Raw genomic sequence first — 13,439 nt, forward strand, 5'->3', positions numbered from 1 at the left:
CAAAAAACGACACCTATAAGTGCAATAGAAAAAAAATATTAAAAACATTATTCATAGAATAAAAACTTACTGTTGCTCATTTCACCAAACAATTCAATCATCATATCTTGTTCGCATTTTTCTGAAGTATTTTTTTGAGACGTTTCATCTTCATTCCTTTGTTGTTCAGAAGTGGGTTTTTCCATAATATTAAGTTTCTGGTGTTTTTTTTCTAAAAGCTCACGAACAGTGGCACGCTTACTTGGTCTAAAAATATTACTTATAAATGGATGTTCATTTAAATTCATAATCTGTAAAAGTTCATAAACCATTTTATATAATCATAGAAACTAACTACAAAAGTTCAATGTAGTAATAAAAAAATCATTACTTAAGTAAGAACTTTTTTATTACATATTTAACTTTAAAACTAAAAAAAAATGTATGTGAATATTAAAAACAACATATGTGTTAGCTTAAGAAAAATACAGCTTAATCGCATAAACTTATACAGCTCTTGATTTCAAGCCACAGGTAGCTTAATTTCTTCTTTAATATTTAATACTGATCAGGGTTGCTACTCTTTAAGGCAAACAAGCCAGCCTGTGAGACCAAAAATATCCTAAACTACATGAAGCTAGCCTCTGTCAGTGTTAATTTAAGGAAAAATTATAAAAATAATAATACGATCCAAAAATAGTAAAAACGTTTTCAATCGCTTAAAAATCTAAAAATTCCTAAACAATAATAAAATAACTTTAAAACACAATTATTAAGAAAGAAGAATTAAAGTCAAAATCTAGTATCATATTTAATTTAAAAAAATCCATACTAGTTTACATAAAATTTCACCTAGTTTGTGTTTTTCAATAAAAAACTAGCCTGAATTATTCTGAGTGAAGAGTAATTAGTTTACCATATTGTATTTCATTAAATTTAGATCAACATATAGTTTGATCGGGTATGAGTCAAATATGCACGAAGGGACACTTTTGCACATAGATGCTTTTGCACAGGTTATCATTTTACTTTTTTAATTTTATTTTTACTATCACTGTTATCCCTAACCCTCGGTCGGTAATTTTCTTTCTTTTATTTTTTTGTTAACTTTATTATTTTCTTTAAACAAAGTTATTACTTATTAGTTAGAATTTGTTTTTTTTTTACAATCACCGTTACCCCTAACCCTAGGTCAACAACATTTTTTTTCCTTTATAATTTATTTAATAATAATTTTTATTAGTTGTTTTTTATCATTATTTTTACCATCACTGTTACCCCTAACCCTCGGATGGTAACTTATTTTATCTTCTTCTTTTTTTTCTCTCGTGCAAAAATGACCCTTCGTGCAAATTTGACCCATTCTCAGTTTTATCATACCAATTCGATCATCAGACCACAAGCCTAATTATCAAAACTCATCAGTCAGCATCAACCGCAAATACTTGCAGTCTTCAATCTACAAACGGTTTATAATTCTTTCACATGAAGCAACCATTTGCTGGTACTGATCAGTAATGTAAGCTTTGTTTTTAGCCGTACACTGTAAAAATACATTATCAATTAGGCAAGACAGCTGGTACGCTCGTTTTGGCTCTTTAGGCTTTCGCCAATGTTTTATTTTCACTATCGTGTTCAACTGTTATATCACAAGTTGTAAAATAAGACAATTTGAACCAACACTAAACTAGTAATTGGATAGTATGTTGTTTTGATTGAAGTTACCTATACCTTATTAAAGCTTTATGTTGAAGTCCTTGCTTTACTAAGTTTGTTATTCAATTCGATCAAAATTAGTATTTATAAAAAAATATTATTAACATAGTCTGACGAAAGCTTATAGCTTAATTCTTCGTCAGACTAAGTAAATAAATTTGTAAAACAAGGGCTTTTAAATATATTAGTTTAATTCTCAATACAAAATTTAAAAATGGAGTATATGTTTCATGCAAAGCAATCTATTTAATTATTAATTTAAAATTTAAGCTAACAACATACAAATTATACAAAACTTTTGAAATGGCTGAAAACTGCCTTTAATTAAAGAAATGTTCCATTTTTTAATTTCGTATTTTGAAACACTTTTGTTTTTAAAATCCCTTTTAAGAAGGCTGTTTAAAAAAATATTTTGTTAGTTAAATTTCATTCTTTTTGTAGAGATATAATAAATAAGTTTGGCAAAACTCAATTTTTCGTTAAAATTATACAAACCTGAATGATTGTCTTTTTTTTGGAGACAATGGAAATCCTTTAGTATCTAACATATAATTTTTAGATTTAAACAACTCGCCAAGTTCTTTTTTGGTTATCTCCTGAAGTTTTTATATAACAATTTAAACTTTGTTTTTACAGATCTAAATGAAAACAAATTTATCAGTAGATACTTAGGTGTAAGTTAAGAGATATAAAGAACTTGTTTTAAATAGTTTCTATAAACTTGGTTATCGACCATTTGTTTGTTGTGGTAAAAAAAAAATACAAATTTTAAGACTTGTTTGAAAAAACTTAATACATAAATAAATTGTTTTAAAAAGTTTAATAATATCTTTGTTTTGCTCGTTTTTAGATACCTATTTCTAAATACTAATCTTAGTATTGTTATAGATATTTAGAACTTTTTTTTAAAACGGTTAAGACATAAACAGACAAATGCAAACACATTTATGTTAAGCTTATTTATTTTGAATTGAACTATTATCTACAGTTTAAAAGGTAAGTTTAAAATAGAAATAACGTAATAAAAAGACTACGAAAAACTAACTTATAATTGAATTAAACAATAAAAAGTTGACTAAAATAAAAACACTTTATTTCCATTGTTTTAAGATATAAATATCTACAGGGTTACCACTCGTTTTTTCAAGAGATTTTCCAGGTTTTCCAAATTTCTTCCAGGTTTTTAAAAATACACATTTTTGGGTCTATTTCTAGTTTTAAGTTAATTTCTATATAAGAAACTATGTAAAATAATTTAAAAACAGTGAAAAGATACTTGAAATGTGTTTTTGATTAAAAAAATTTTTGATGATGACAAAAAATCCTTATTTATATGATAGATATTTTTGTCAAATCGAAATTTTACAACAGAAAATGTTTAAATTACTAAAAATTCCAGGTTTTTCCCGGTTTTTTGATCAAAATTCCAGGTTTTTCCAGGTTTTTTTCAAAATTTCTCAAATTCCAGGTTTTTCCAGGTAATTTATGCCTAAATTGTAAAATTCCAGGTTTCCAGGTAAAGTGGCAACCATGTATCTAGTTAATTGCAAATTTTCGTTTAGCGACTTCTGTGTAACAGCGATTCTAGAACTGAGAGGTGGTATGTAGTTAATGCCCTAGATAAAATTTTGAATCTGCTATTTATGTCATTCTCTACACAACTAGGACTATTGAGGTGTTCGTGGATGAACAGTTGTTCATTTAGAGGAATTTTTAAGTATTTAGTAACAAGCTTAAAATTTTTTTTTGTTCATGATGTTCTGGTCTGACATGAAAACATTAAAATATACGACTTAAGTAGCCATTTCCGATTTGACAACTGCAACTGTATACTACGAACAGGATTGCCATAGATTTTTTTTTTCGTTTTTAGATAGTACAATTTATTTAAATAATTTTTACTATAAAAATAAATTTAAGATAAAAACTTCTTAAATAGAATAAAAATACTGTAATACTACTTTAAAAATGTTTTATAATAAACAAAATTCTAAATGATTGAAAAAGTATTTTTTTATGGTAGATTTTTCATATCTAATCAAGAATATCAATATCTTACATGTAAGTTTAGTTCGAAAAGACAAAAGTTAAAGATTTCCAATGAAATAAAAATAGAGCAATTAAGACTTGTACTCTGAATGTTTGGATGAAGGATAAAAATTACTAAAATATTTCAGTTATTAGTTAACATGAAAAAAAATATTTTACGCAGATAATTGAGGCAAACACCTTTTCGGTCAAAATCCTACGAAATCCAAGTTACCTACACCTTAAAAACTCAAAAAAATCAACTCTTAATAAATAACATTTAATTAGTAAGCTTCTATTTTGATAACATAAATAAAACATAAAATTTAATCAGGAATTATATAATGCTCCACCTTTTACTCATTTACTTCTCATTGCCCATTGAGCTGTTAAAAACGCCCAAATAGGGACGATATCTGGGTTTACTCTGATTTAAATACTGAAAATAAAAACAGTATATTTGTTACTTTGTTCGCTAAAAACAAAGATTTAGATTTTATTAAAGTTTAGAATTTAGATGTAGATTAGGCAATGGCTAATAATTTTCATATTTTAGCACTAACATGCCTATAACAAAATTTGATATGATACATAAAACTTGAAATAACAAGTTTGTAACAATGACATAATGAAAAATTGTTTTTTTTTTAAGGACAATAATGAAATAAAAGAAAAAAAACATATAGAAGAAACATCATGACAAATACTCAGAATAATTAGGGACATAGAGGAACTGACATAAATAGTGCAGAATTTACCATCTATTCAATTACAAACTCTGTCAAAACTCGGATACTGTAAACATTTTTAGATTTTATATATTATGTTTTTAAATCGTCCTTTACGTATGTCAATCAGTCTTTGAGATTTTTTTCTTTTTTTCTAGATTGCAATATATAAAATGTTTTGTTCTTCAAAAAATCAATAAAGTTTTTGTTTTACACTTGTTTGCCAAGGAAGCTTTTGAAAGTACTACAAGTAATATAATAAGTGTAAAATAAAAACTTTGTTGATTTTTTCTGTAGTAAAATAAAAACTTTGGTGGTTTTTTGTAGTAAAACAAATCTTAGATTTTGCATAAAGGTTTTAATATTGTAATTTGTTTTAAATCAAACAATTCAAAGTTTTCGACTTAAATAGCTTTAAGGAGATTTTTATCTATTATTTAAATTTACACTTTATTATTAACAAAACAATGTTTCACTCCTATATTGGCATATAGGAGATCATCAGTTGTTATAAACAAGATTTGTTTATAACAACTGATGATCTCCTATATGCGAATATAGGAGTAAAACATTGTTTTGTTAATAATAACTGTAAAATCAAATGATAGATAAAGTTTTTAAGTGATTAAAAGCAACAACGCAACTTTTATTCAACTTACTTTAAATTAAACAACTTAGAATCAACAACTACTTCAATGTTTAGTGTGGAAATATTTCACAATGTTGAAGATTCTTACATAACGGTCAATCTTAACAGTATAGCAAACAGTCCTTCCCTACAAATTATTCTAAATGCTTAGTTAAGACCAAATAAGACGAGAAACACAAGCTCTTTCTACTCTTTGTCTTTTAAGTGCAGCTATACAACTGAAAAATTATTTTTCTGATTGGAATTGAGATTCTAATTTTGTTGCAACCTGGACAATACTGTTTTGAAAAACTCTAATTGCGAAGGAGTATTACGCATACACAAGTTTTGCCCGTAATAAAAGGCAGGGAAATAACATGTGGTTAATTCAATCTGATCTGATATTCTATTTCTTATGTAATATAACTATTTTGGTGTCGCACAGTAATTTTGTTACTGTGCTAATTCACTATGTTTGTCTCTTCTTTCATAACTGTTTTAAGGTCAATTTCTAACAAACTCTTTAAAACTTTTGTATAGAAAATTCTTTCAAAATAAAAACAAATAGTTATAAAACAAAAATATTATTTCGTTATTTTTAATGGCATACTTTAATTTTAATACATTCTAATATCTAAAATATGGTAAACTTTTACAGATTTATTATTAATTTCTACAGATTTTAGTCATCACTCTTTTTTGTTTAAAGTGTATTGTTCATAAAACAATAAAAAAAAACTTTATATGTCATCATAAGTTCAACAAACATCTGTATTTACTTAAAAATTTAGCATACGCCAAGTTAGACTATCTTTGGAAACTAAAAGTTCAAATTAGTTCTTTAAATAAATATTTTAAAATATTAGAATGCTAATATGTTTGTTAAAGGAGATCCAATCGAAACAAGTTTATTGGAATATAATAATAATAACAACAACGATTTAAAAACTACTTGTTTTATTGAACTGACAAACGTTTCTCTGGGTTAAATTAATTAACATAGTTTCACAAAGTTCCAAAAAATAAGTAACTCAAAGAGTAGAAGATAAAAAGGAGATGAATGTATGTATTTTATATACGTAACTATAAATTATATAAAAAATTAATATTTTAAAATTACAATAAACATTTATAGCTTTGATTTTAAAACTGTATTAAAAAAGATTTTATTATAGCACTATAGAATCTATGATATTTATGCATCTAAACATTTTTTAAATACTAATTCATTATAAATAACTTATGCATCAATCATGTTTTAAAATATAATAAAATAAGTAAAATAATAATTTTTAAGTTTTTCATAAAATTTTGATAGTAAATTTTTTGGAAAATAAAAATTTAATGATACAGGTTAATTCAATAGCTTTTTTTTATAATAATTTACATCAACATTTTCTTGAAACTTAAAGAATATGTTTTAATTCAAGTATTTTTAAACTAGTTGCTTTTTTGTTAATATATTTTCTAACAGTACTTGCCTTAAAAGTTATATAAGTAACCTGTAGTAAACGAAAAATATTAATATGCGATAACCTGTAAAGTACTTTAATTTCTTGAAATAACGTAGTTTTGCTGTGCTAGCTGTGCTGTGCTAGTTAAAAGCTACAAAAATTTATATATTGAAGTACCTATAAAGTTTTTTATTATATTTCAACAAGCTGCACAGTGGGCTGATAAGCGGTAATCGATTATTTTGGTGACTAGAAAATTAAACTAAGAATTAAACGTTATTCAATAGATATGGGTTTTTTTCTGTGTTTTTTGGTGATTAAAATTTCGACTTTTTGAAAATTTTGGGGTGTTTTATTGAAAATTTAGAGTAGAGTATACGAAAAAACTTTTTTTCGCATTCTCGAGCTTATATAATAGAAAAACTACAATATTTACAGAAAATTTGGTTCCAAGCGACAAAAATTATTTTTTGCAATACTTTTAGAACAATGATTACATTTTTTTGGGTAAATACAGCAAGTAAAAAACATAAAATTTGACTTAAAAAAAAAAATCTTATTTTTCGATAGATACTGTACTAGGGATCGACAAGTATTTGGTAGTCGCGGGTCAAATTTCGAAAACAAAAATTTTGCTAGCCGCAATTGAAGTTCTACTCTTTACTTTTCATTTATAATCTCAGAATATCTAGTGTAGGTTTCGCAGTATTTCTTTCGAGGGCCGCAGCTCGCCGACCACTGCACTATACCATACTTAATAAAAATGATAAAACTATTAGCTATAATTAACTATTTTATTAAATTTTCAGTAGATTTTTTAATTAATTTTTTGACAAGAATTTTGAAGAAGTTCTAGTGATTTTAGAGCTGAAAATAGCAATTAGTTGTTGCATTTGAACTTACATTACCTCTGAAATACCTAAAACAAAAAGAAACAAAACCAGGCTTGTAAGAAAAGTTCAATTTTTTCCACTTGCTTTTAACTACTGGTTTTCATTTTTGTTCACTATGTTTATTTTTGTGTAGTCAATTTACCGCTTGACCCCTACTTTCAGCCCACTGTAAACTAATTTTTTTCAAACCTTTAATTTTTTTCACCATTAACAATTCTACTTCAAAACATTACACAGTTATATATAAAACTAATGTTAAAAATAAATAAAAGATTTAAAATATATTTCATAGACGGCTACATAAATTTACTGAAATATATATAGAATTAGAGTTTTAAGATAACTTACTGTTAGCTTTCTACTGAGCCTATAAGATTCATCATCTTCATCGATATCTTTTTCTGCCATGTAACTAAAATGAGGATCTTTGTCACTATCATCTTCATCTACAAAATTCCGTTACATTTTAAGAGATTACTACATTAGTTTTTTTTATTAAATACTCTATTACTTATAATAACAAGCTTTTCATAAACATTTATTTGTAAAACAATAGATTAATATAATAGTTTGATAAAAAAATGAAAATTTGACTACAAGTTGTCATCATTTTAATAACTTATTTTTAACTTTTTAGTGATTATTATTAAGTGCTTAAATCTAAATTTGATTAAAAAGCAGAATACTTCAGTAATATAATATTAGAATTTTTAAAAACTGTTTTATGATCGCTTCAGTTTATTTCTTAACAACCAAACCATCTTCAGAAATAATGAGTAGTTTTATGCATTGCAAGAAAACAGTCTTTACAAAACTTAAAATTCTTAAAACGTTTTTAGTAAATTCGAATATAGTTAGCTGGTTAAGTTTGTAAAAGCGTTCTTTTACTATTAAGCTTTTACTTTATCGAAGAAAAGGGCGGGTAGAAACGCAAAGCCTTTAAAAACTAAACTGAAATACAAAAAATATGCGTACAATATCAATATTGCTATTATTCAATAAAATCTAAAATAACCTAACAAAATTAAACACAAGTCAGATTTAATGCGAATAAAACAGTTATTATTATTTAAACTGTTAAATTTTTATATTAATTGTTCACTCATACACATGGTTCGTACGCAAATATTTACAATTTTAGACTGACATTTTCCTAACCTTTATTGATCGGCGCTCAATTGATCTTAAAACCAAATGAAACTACGTAGTATACCACTTTGATAGTAATAGCGTAGCCCATTAATTTTATAAATTTTCCAAAAGGGTTGATCATGCCAATTCGATCATCAGACCACAAGTTTCGGTAGACTGAGACCGGTTTCGTCCTTATTAGGACTCATCAGTCAGTCACAACCGAAAAACTTGTAGTCGTCAATCTACAAACGGTTTATCATGCTTTAGCATGAAGCAACCATTTGCTGGCAATGATTAGTGACGTCAGCATTGTCTTTGCCGTGCAACGTTTAAAACATTGTCCACTAGGCAAGTTTTTCGGTTGTGACTGACTGATGAGTCCTAATAAGGACGAAACCGGTCTCAATCTACCGAAACTTGTGATCTGATGATCGAATTGGCATGATCAACCCTTTTGTTAAATTTGAGCTTGTCTCACGGCAAACGAAAGTCCGGACTTGTTCTGCAGACTTTCGCCGATTTTGTTGTTTATAAATTTTCGATACATATTTTATTTTACCTTCAAACTAATTGTTTAGATATATTTCTGGAAAAAAATCATATAAATTTGAGTTTTCTAAGCTTGAATGTCAAGTAACCGCTAGAGACATGTAAAACATTCTACTTTCAGGGTGCTAGCTCACATAGTGATGGACTGCATAAACCAAATGCTTATTTAGAGAGAAGTTCACAAATAAATTATTCAATTTAGAACAAACTGATTCTAAAGTTTCTTTCTAAAATATAAAAGTTTTTTAGCACTTATACTGCAGGGTTGCCACAGATAAAGCTCAGAAAAATTTCCTGACGTTTCCTGATTTTTTACTAAAATTTTCCTGACTTTTCTAAATCAAACTCTTTATTTAAACTTATTCTAAAACACATAATCTAATACTTGAAACTATATAAAGCTTTCAATCTTATTTTTATACAGCTTAAAACAACAGTTTTTTGCTGAATTCCATTACAATCATTACAAGTTAATAAAATAATCTGCTTTTACTTATTTTTCAAATTTAAACAACTTTGAAAAAATTATAAAAAGGTAAAGTATACACATAAACTAGTTACATAGAGTACTAAACTTAGTGCTTAATTATATAGAACTTAACTATCTACTTTAACAAAAAACAATTTGATTCTAAAATTTTGCAAGATAAACTTTTGTGTATATGTTACAGTTTGAATACTAAAAAGCATAAAAAAACTGCTTGTTCAAGTAGGGTAGTTGTTCAATATGTTTTAGGAAAATTTTGCAGTTTTATAAAAAATATTTTATTTATTTTTACCAGATGAAGGCGTTGGAAACCAAGAAATTTTGGAAATTTCTAGGAAAATTTTGCAATTTAAGTCTGACTTTTAAGGATTTTTATTTATTTTTTTTACCATTTGAAGGCTTTGGAAAATAAGGAGTTTTGTAAATTTGAACTAACAAAATCTGACGTTTTTTCAAACTTTGTCAAATTTCCAGACTTTTTATCAAAAACCTCCATTTTTTGCTGACTTTTGTCATTTTTTTTAGTTTTTCCTGACTTTTCCTAATTTTCCTGACCTTGTGGCAGCCCTGATTCTGACAAAACTTGATACTTAGCAAATTTAAAGTTACAAAACAAACTTTTTATAAAAAAAAAAATTACATAATAAAAATCTTAGAAAAAAAATTCTCAAACTTATATTAGAACTTCAGAAACTTTCAAGTATCTGATTCGATTTGAATAAGATTTTAAACAACTGAAGATCTCGTTTTCAAACGAGTAAAACATTGTATTGTTAATAAAATTTAAAATTTATTATTCATCATTCTCCTTTTATTTAAGATGAGAACTTTGATTGCCACCTTTAAAGTATAAAGTACGCAAGTATCTGTAATGACAGATCCTCACATTTTATCATTTCTACTAAAAAAAAGAGTATAAATTTAAAAAAAAATCAAATTCAAAATTTAATAATCTACTCAAAAACTTTTAAAAAATTCAAATTTCCTATGACAAAAATTTTATAGCAAACAAAATGTTTGTACAAAGTAGAAACAAAAACTAACATTTTACCAATATTGCTAAAAAAAACAAATTTAGCCTGATGCGGATGAACCCTGGATATAATTAAAGATGATGCCATATCAGACACCACAAAATAATTTCATTCCCTATTTTCTTTTTAAGAAGTAAAAAGAACAACAACAAACAGTATTTACTAAAAAAAATATTCTTACTGCCATTAAGGAGAATTCCAACAATTTTCTTACAAAAACTAAGGCCATATGGAAGTCCAATATTTCATCAACTTAAAAGTTCCTACAATAATAATGTCTAATAATTCTTTATTATTAAACTCATAAAGTTTGAAAACATTCTTTTTAAACTAGCATCAGATAAGTTTCTAATAAAACTGTTTACTTTAGCTTATTTGACTTGGTTCCTATTAGGAACCTATTGAACTCTCCGAATTTGTACCATTTGTCTCAATAGCTAAAACGAATTTTATAATGCAGTAAAAACATCAACAGCTGACTGAGTCAAAGATCTTAAGAAGAAGTCGAAACTAAAAGTGATACATTTATCCCCTATAAAGGCTATAGCCTTAATAATAGTAAAGCAGTTTTAAAACTTGACTTACTAATTAATTTCAACTTTTAGTTTTTTTACAACATTATTACTTTTATAAAAGTTGTATAAACTCTACCTTGCATCAAACATTTTATTGTTTCTGAAAATGGTTTGGTTGTTAAAAAAATTAAACTAAAACAATCATAAAACAGAGTTTGATTTTTATCTTTAAGTAAACATTTTTTTTATTCTTAACATTTAAAAACTGAAATTGAACTAATAATATAATTTCAAGTATCATTATACAGTAATTACTACCGCTAGAATTCCAGTTTTGACTCAGTAACTCAATGCACGACATTTTGTTATTATCATCACTGCGTAATGAAGAACTGCTAGATGATCTTTTTCTTTCATTTAATGCACAATTTATTATGCTGAAACGTTTATTAAAGTGTTTATTATGCAATTATGACTAATAATATGTAAAACAAAAGTTTTTTATAAGCACGCTTCAAATAAAAAATACTAATTGGTAGTTTAAATATTACTAATAATACATTTAACAGTATTTTAATTAAAATAAATACTTTTCAGGTAATATTTATAATTTAGAATTACAACTATTTAAATTTAACATGACTACTACATAAGTTATATTTCATCTAATGACTTTACTAAAACTGTTTAATTTTATAAGCGTTGTATATATAATTTAATCAAGTTTATTTAAATTTTCAACTGCACAGGAGGGGAAAAATCATTGTTTTGTACTCCTACTGTTTACATTAGTAACTAAGCTACTAGTATTTTTAAATACTTCAAATATATATAAATACTTTAAAAAAAGCAAATTTAGACATTCTATATGAAAGCAATCAATCAAATCACCCAAGTAAATCTTAAACCAATTACCCATAATAGTTAACGAAAGATTTAACAACTAATCAAGCAAGGAAGAACCGTATAAAACAAGTGCTTCTTCTGTATAACTTGTAACATTTTCTTTCAACATTCACACTCACTAACTGTAGTGAAATTACAAGCTTCTGCATTACTTCGAACACGGGTTGTAAATGTTCTGAAAGGTTCGTCGTGGTCTTGATGCAAGCTCACTAGTCTTGCTCTTTTGACACCAACTGCAACTTTTATGGCTGCTACTGACTCCATCAATTTAGCTACATATTCTTCTGATTTAGCCGTCAACCTAGGATCATTTGCCAACATGAGATCACCAAGTTTGTCATGCGCACATTGAAACAGTTGTATGCTTGCATTCTGGCTGCTCATGTTTGAACCAATTTTGAATGTCTACCACCTGCGAATGAAAGCAAGCCATGTTTTTTGGCTGATCTCACGGTCCACTCATGGCAAAATCAGTTGAGGTTCATTTGGCATTGATACACTTTTTGATGAACCAAAATTCTTTTCATGGTCAACTTTATGTAGGTCCAGAAGCCTGCAAACTAACTCACATGATTCATCTGGCGTTTGGTAGCTGCATTCTTGAATTGGGCACTTTATTATAACCATAATAATATATTTTACATGAAGAATAACTCCTTGTTAAATAAAGTGAGTTTAACAACAACATAAAATCTCTGAAAAAAAAACAAGTATAAACATATAAACTAAAATGAGTTAAAGCTTAATAATTCTACAATCACCAAACAGCCCGCAAATTCAATTTAGTTTACCGAAAATTAAACAAAATATCCAAAAAGTAAAAAAAAATTAAAAATTATTTATTTCAACCTGCCTTTTCTTCAACAGTAGCCACCATAAAAGCCAAAGAAATTCTTAAATTTAGTAAACGAACTTTTTGACACACACCATCCATACCACAAATTTTTATCAGGAACATTAAAAATGATGACAAAAGTTTTTACAGATGTCGTTAATGATAAAAGGAATGTGCTTGCGAATGACCACGTCACATGGCGATCTACAACATGTAAAACACTGAAGGAAAGGGAAAAAACTTTTTATGAACCGTAGAAGAAATAAAAACTATATTTATTTTTATATAAAGTTATGTTGCATAAGTGTGTTTGTAGTTGTTATTTTATGTTGTTTTTTCCTGTTATTTATTGCTTTAATACAAAACGCATAGACTATTTCGGCTGATAGCTGGCTTATTATACTTTTACAGAACTAACAGGTAGTTTAAAAATAAAACTTTTACTTTATTACAAAAGTGTTTAGATAATTATAAAGAGTTTATTAGGATATAAATATTTTAGTCAATGTTAATTATAGACAATCGATGATGTACATAGTACAGTTTAAGTATG

The 13,439-nt window shown here is 26.5% G+C and overlaps 1 protein-coding gene across 3 annotated transcripts in view; it reads right to left on the minus strand.

The window, feature by feature from the left end:
* Positions 1-13,439, minus strand: part of LOC145843450 (uncharacterized) — a 59,517-nt gene that overhangs the window by 31,432 nt on the left and 14,646 nt on the right. For all 3 annotated transcript variants that reach the window (XM_082950938.1, XM_082950937.1, XM_082950936.1), the window contains exons 7-10: positions 11,464-11,582; positions 7,775-7,872; positions 2,191-2,291; positions 71-246 (exon numbers count right to left, since the gene is read on the minus strand). In XM_082950938.1, the coding sequence (XP_082807064.1) occupies positions 71-246; positions 2,191-2,291; positions 7,775-7,872; positions 11,464-11,582 (494 nt within the window). The remainder of the gene's footprint in view (positions 1-70; positions 247-2,190; positions 2,292-7,774; positions 7,873-11,463; positions 11,583-13,439) is intronic.

The sequence above is a fragment of the Thalia democratica genome, chromosome 8 (assembly GCF_965202585.1).
Source record: "Thalia democratica chromosome 8, ktThaDemo2.hap1.1, whole genome shotgun sequence".
Taxonomy (NCBI): domain Eukaryota; kingdom Metazoa; phylum Chordata; class Thaliacea; order Salpida; family Salpidae; genus Thalia; species Thalia democratica.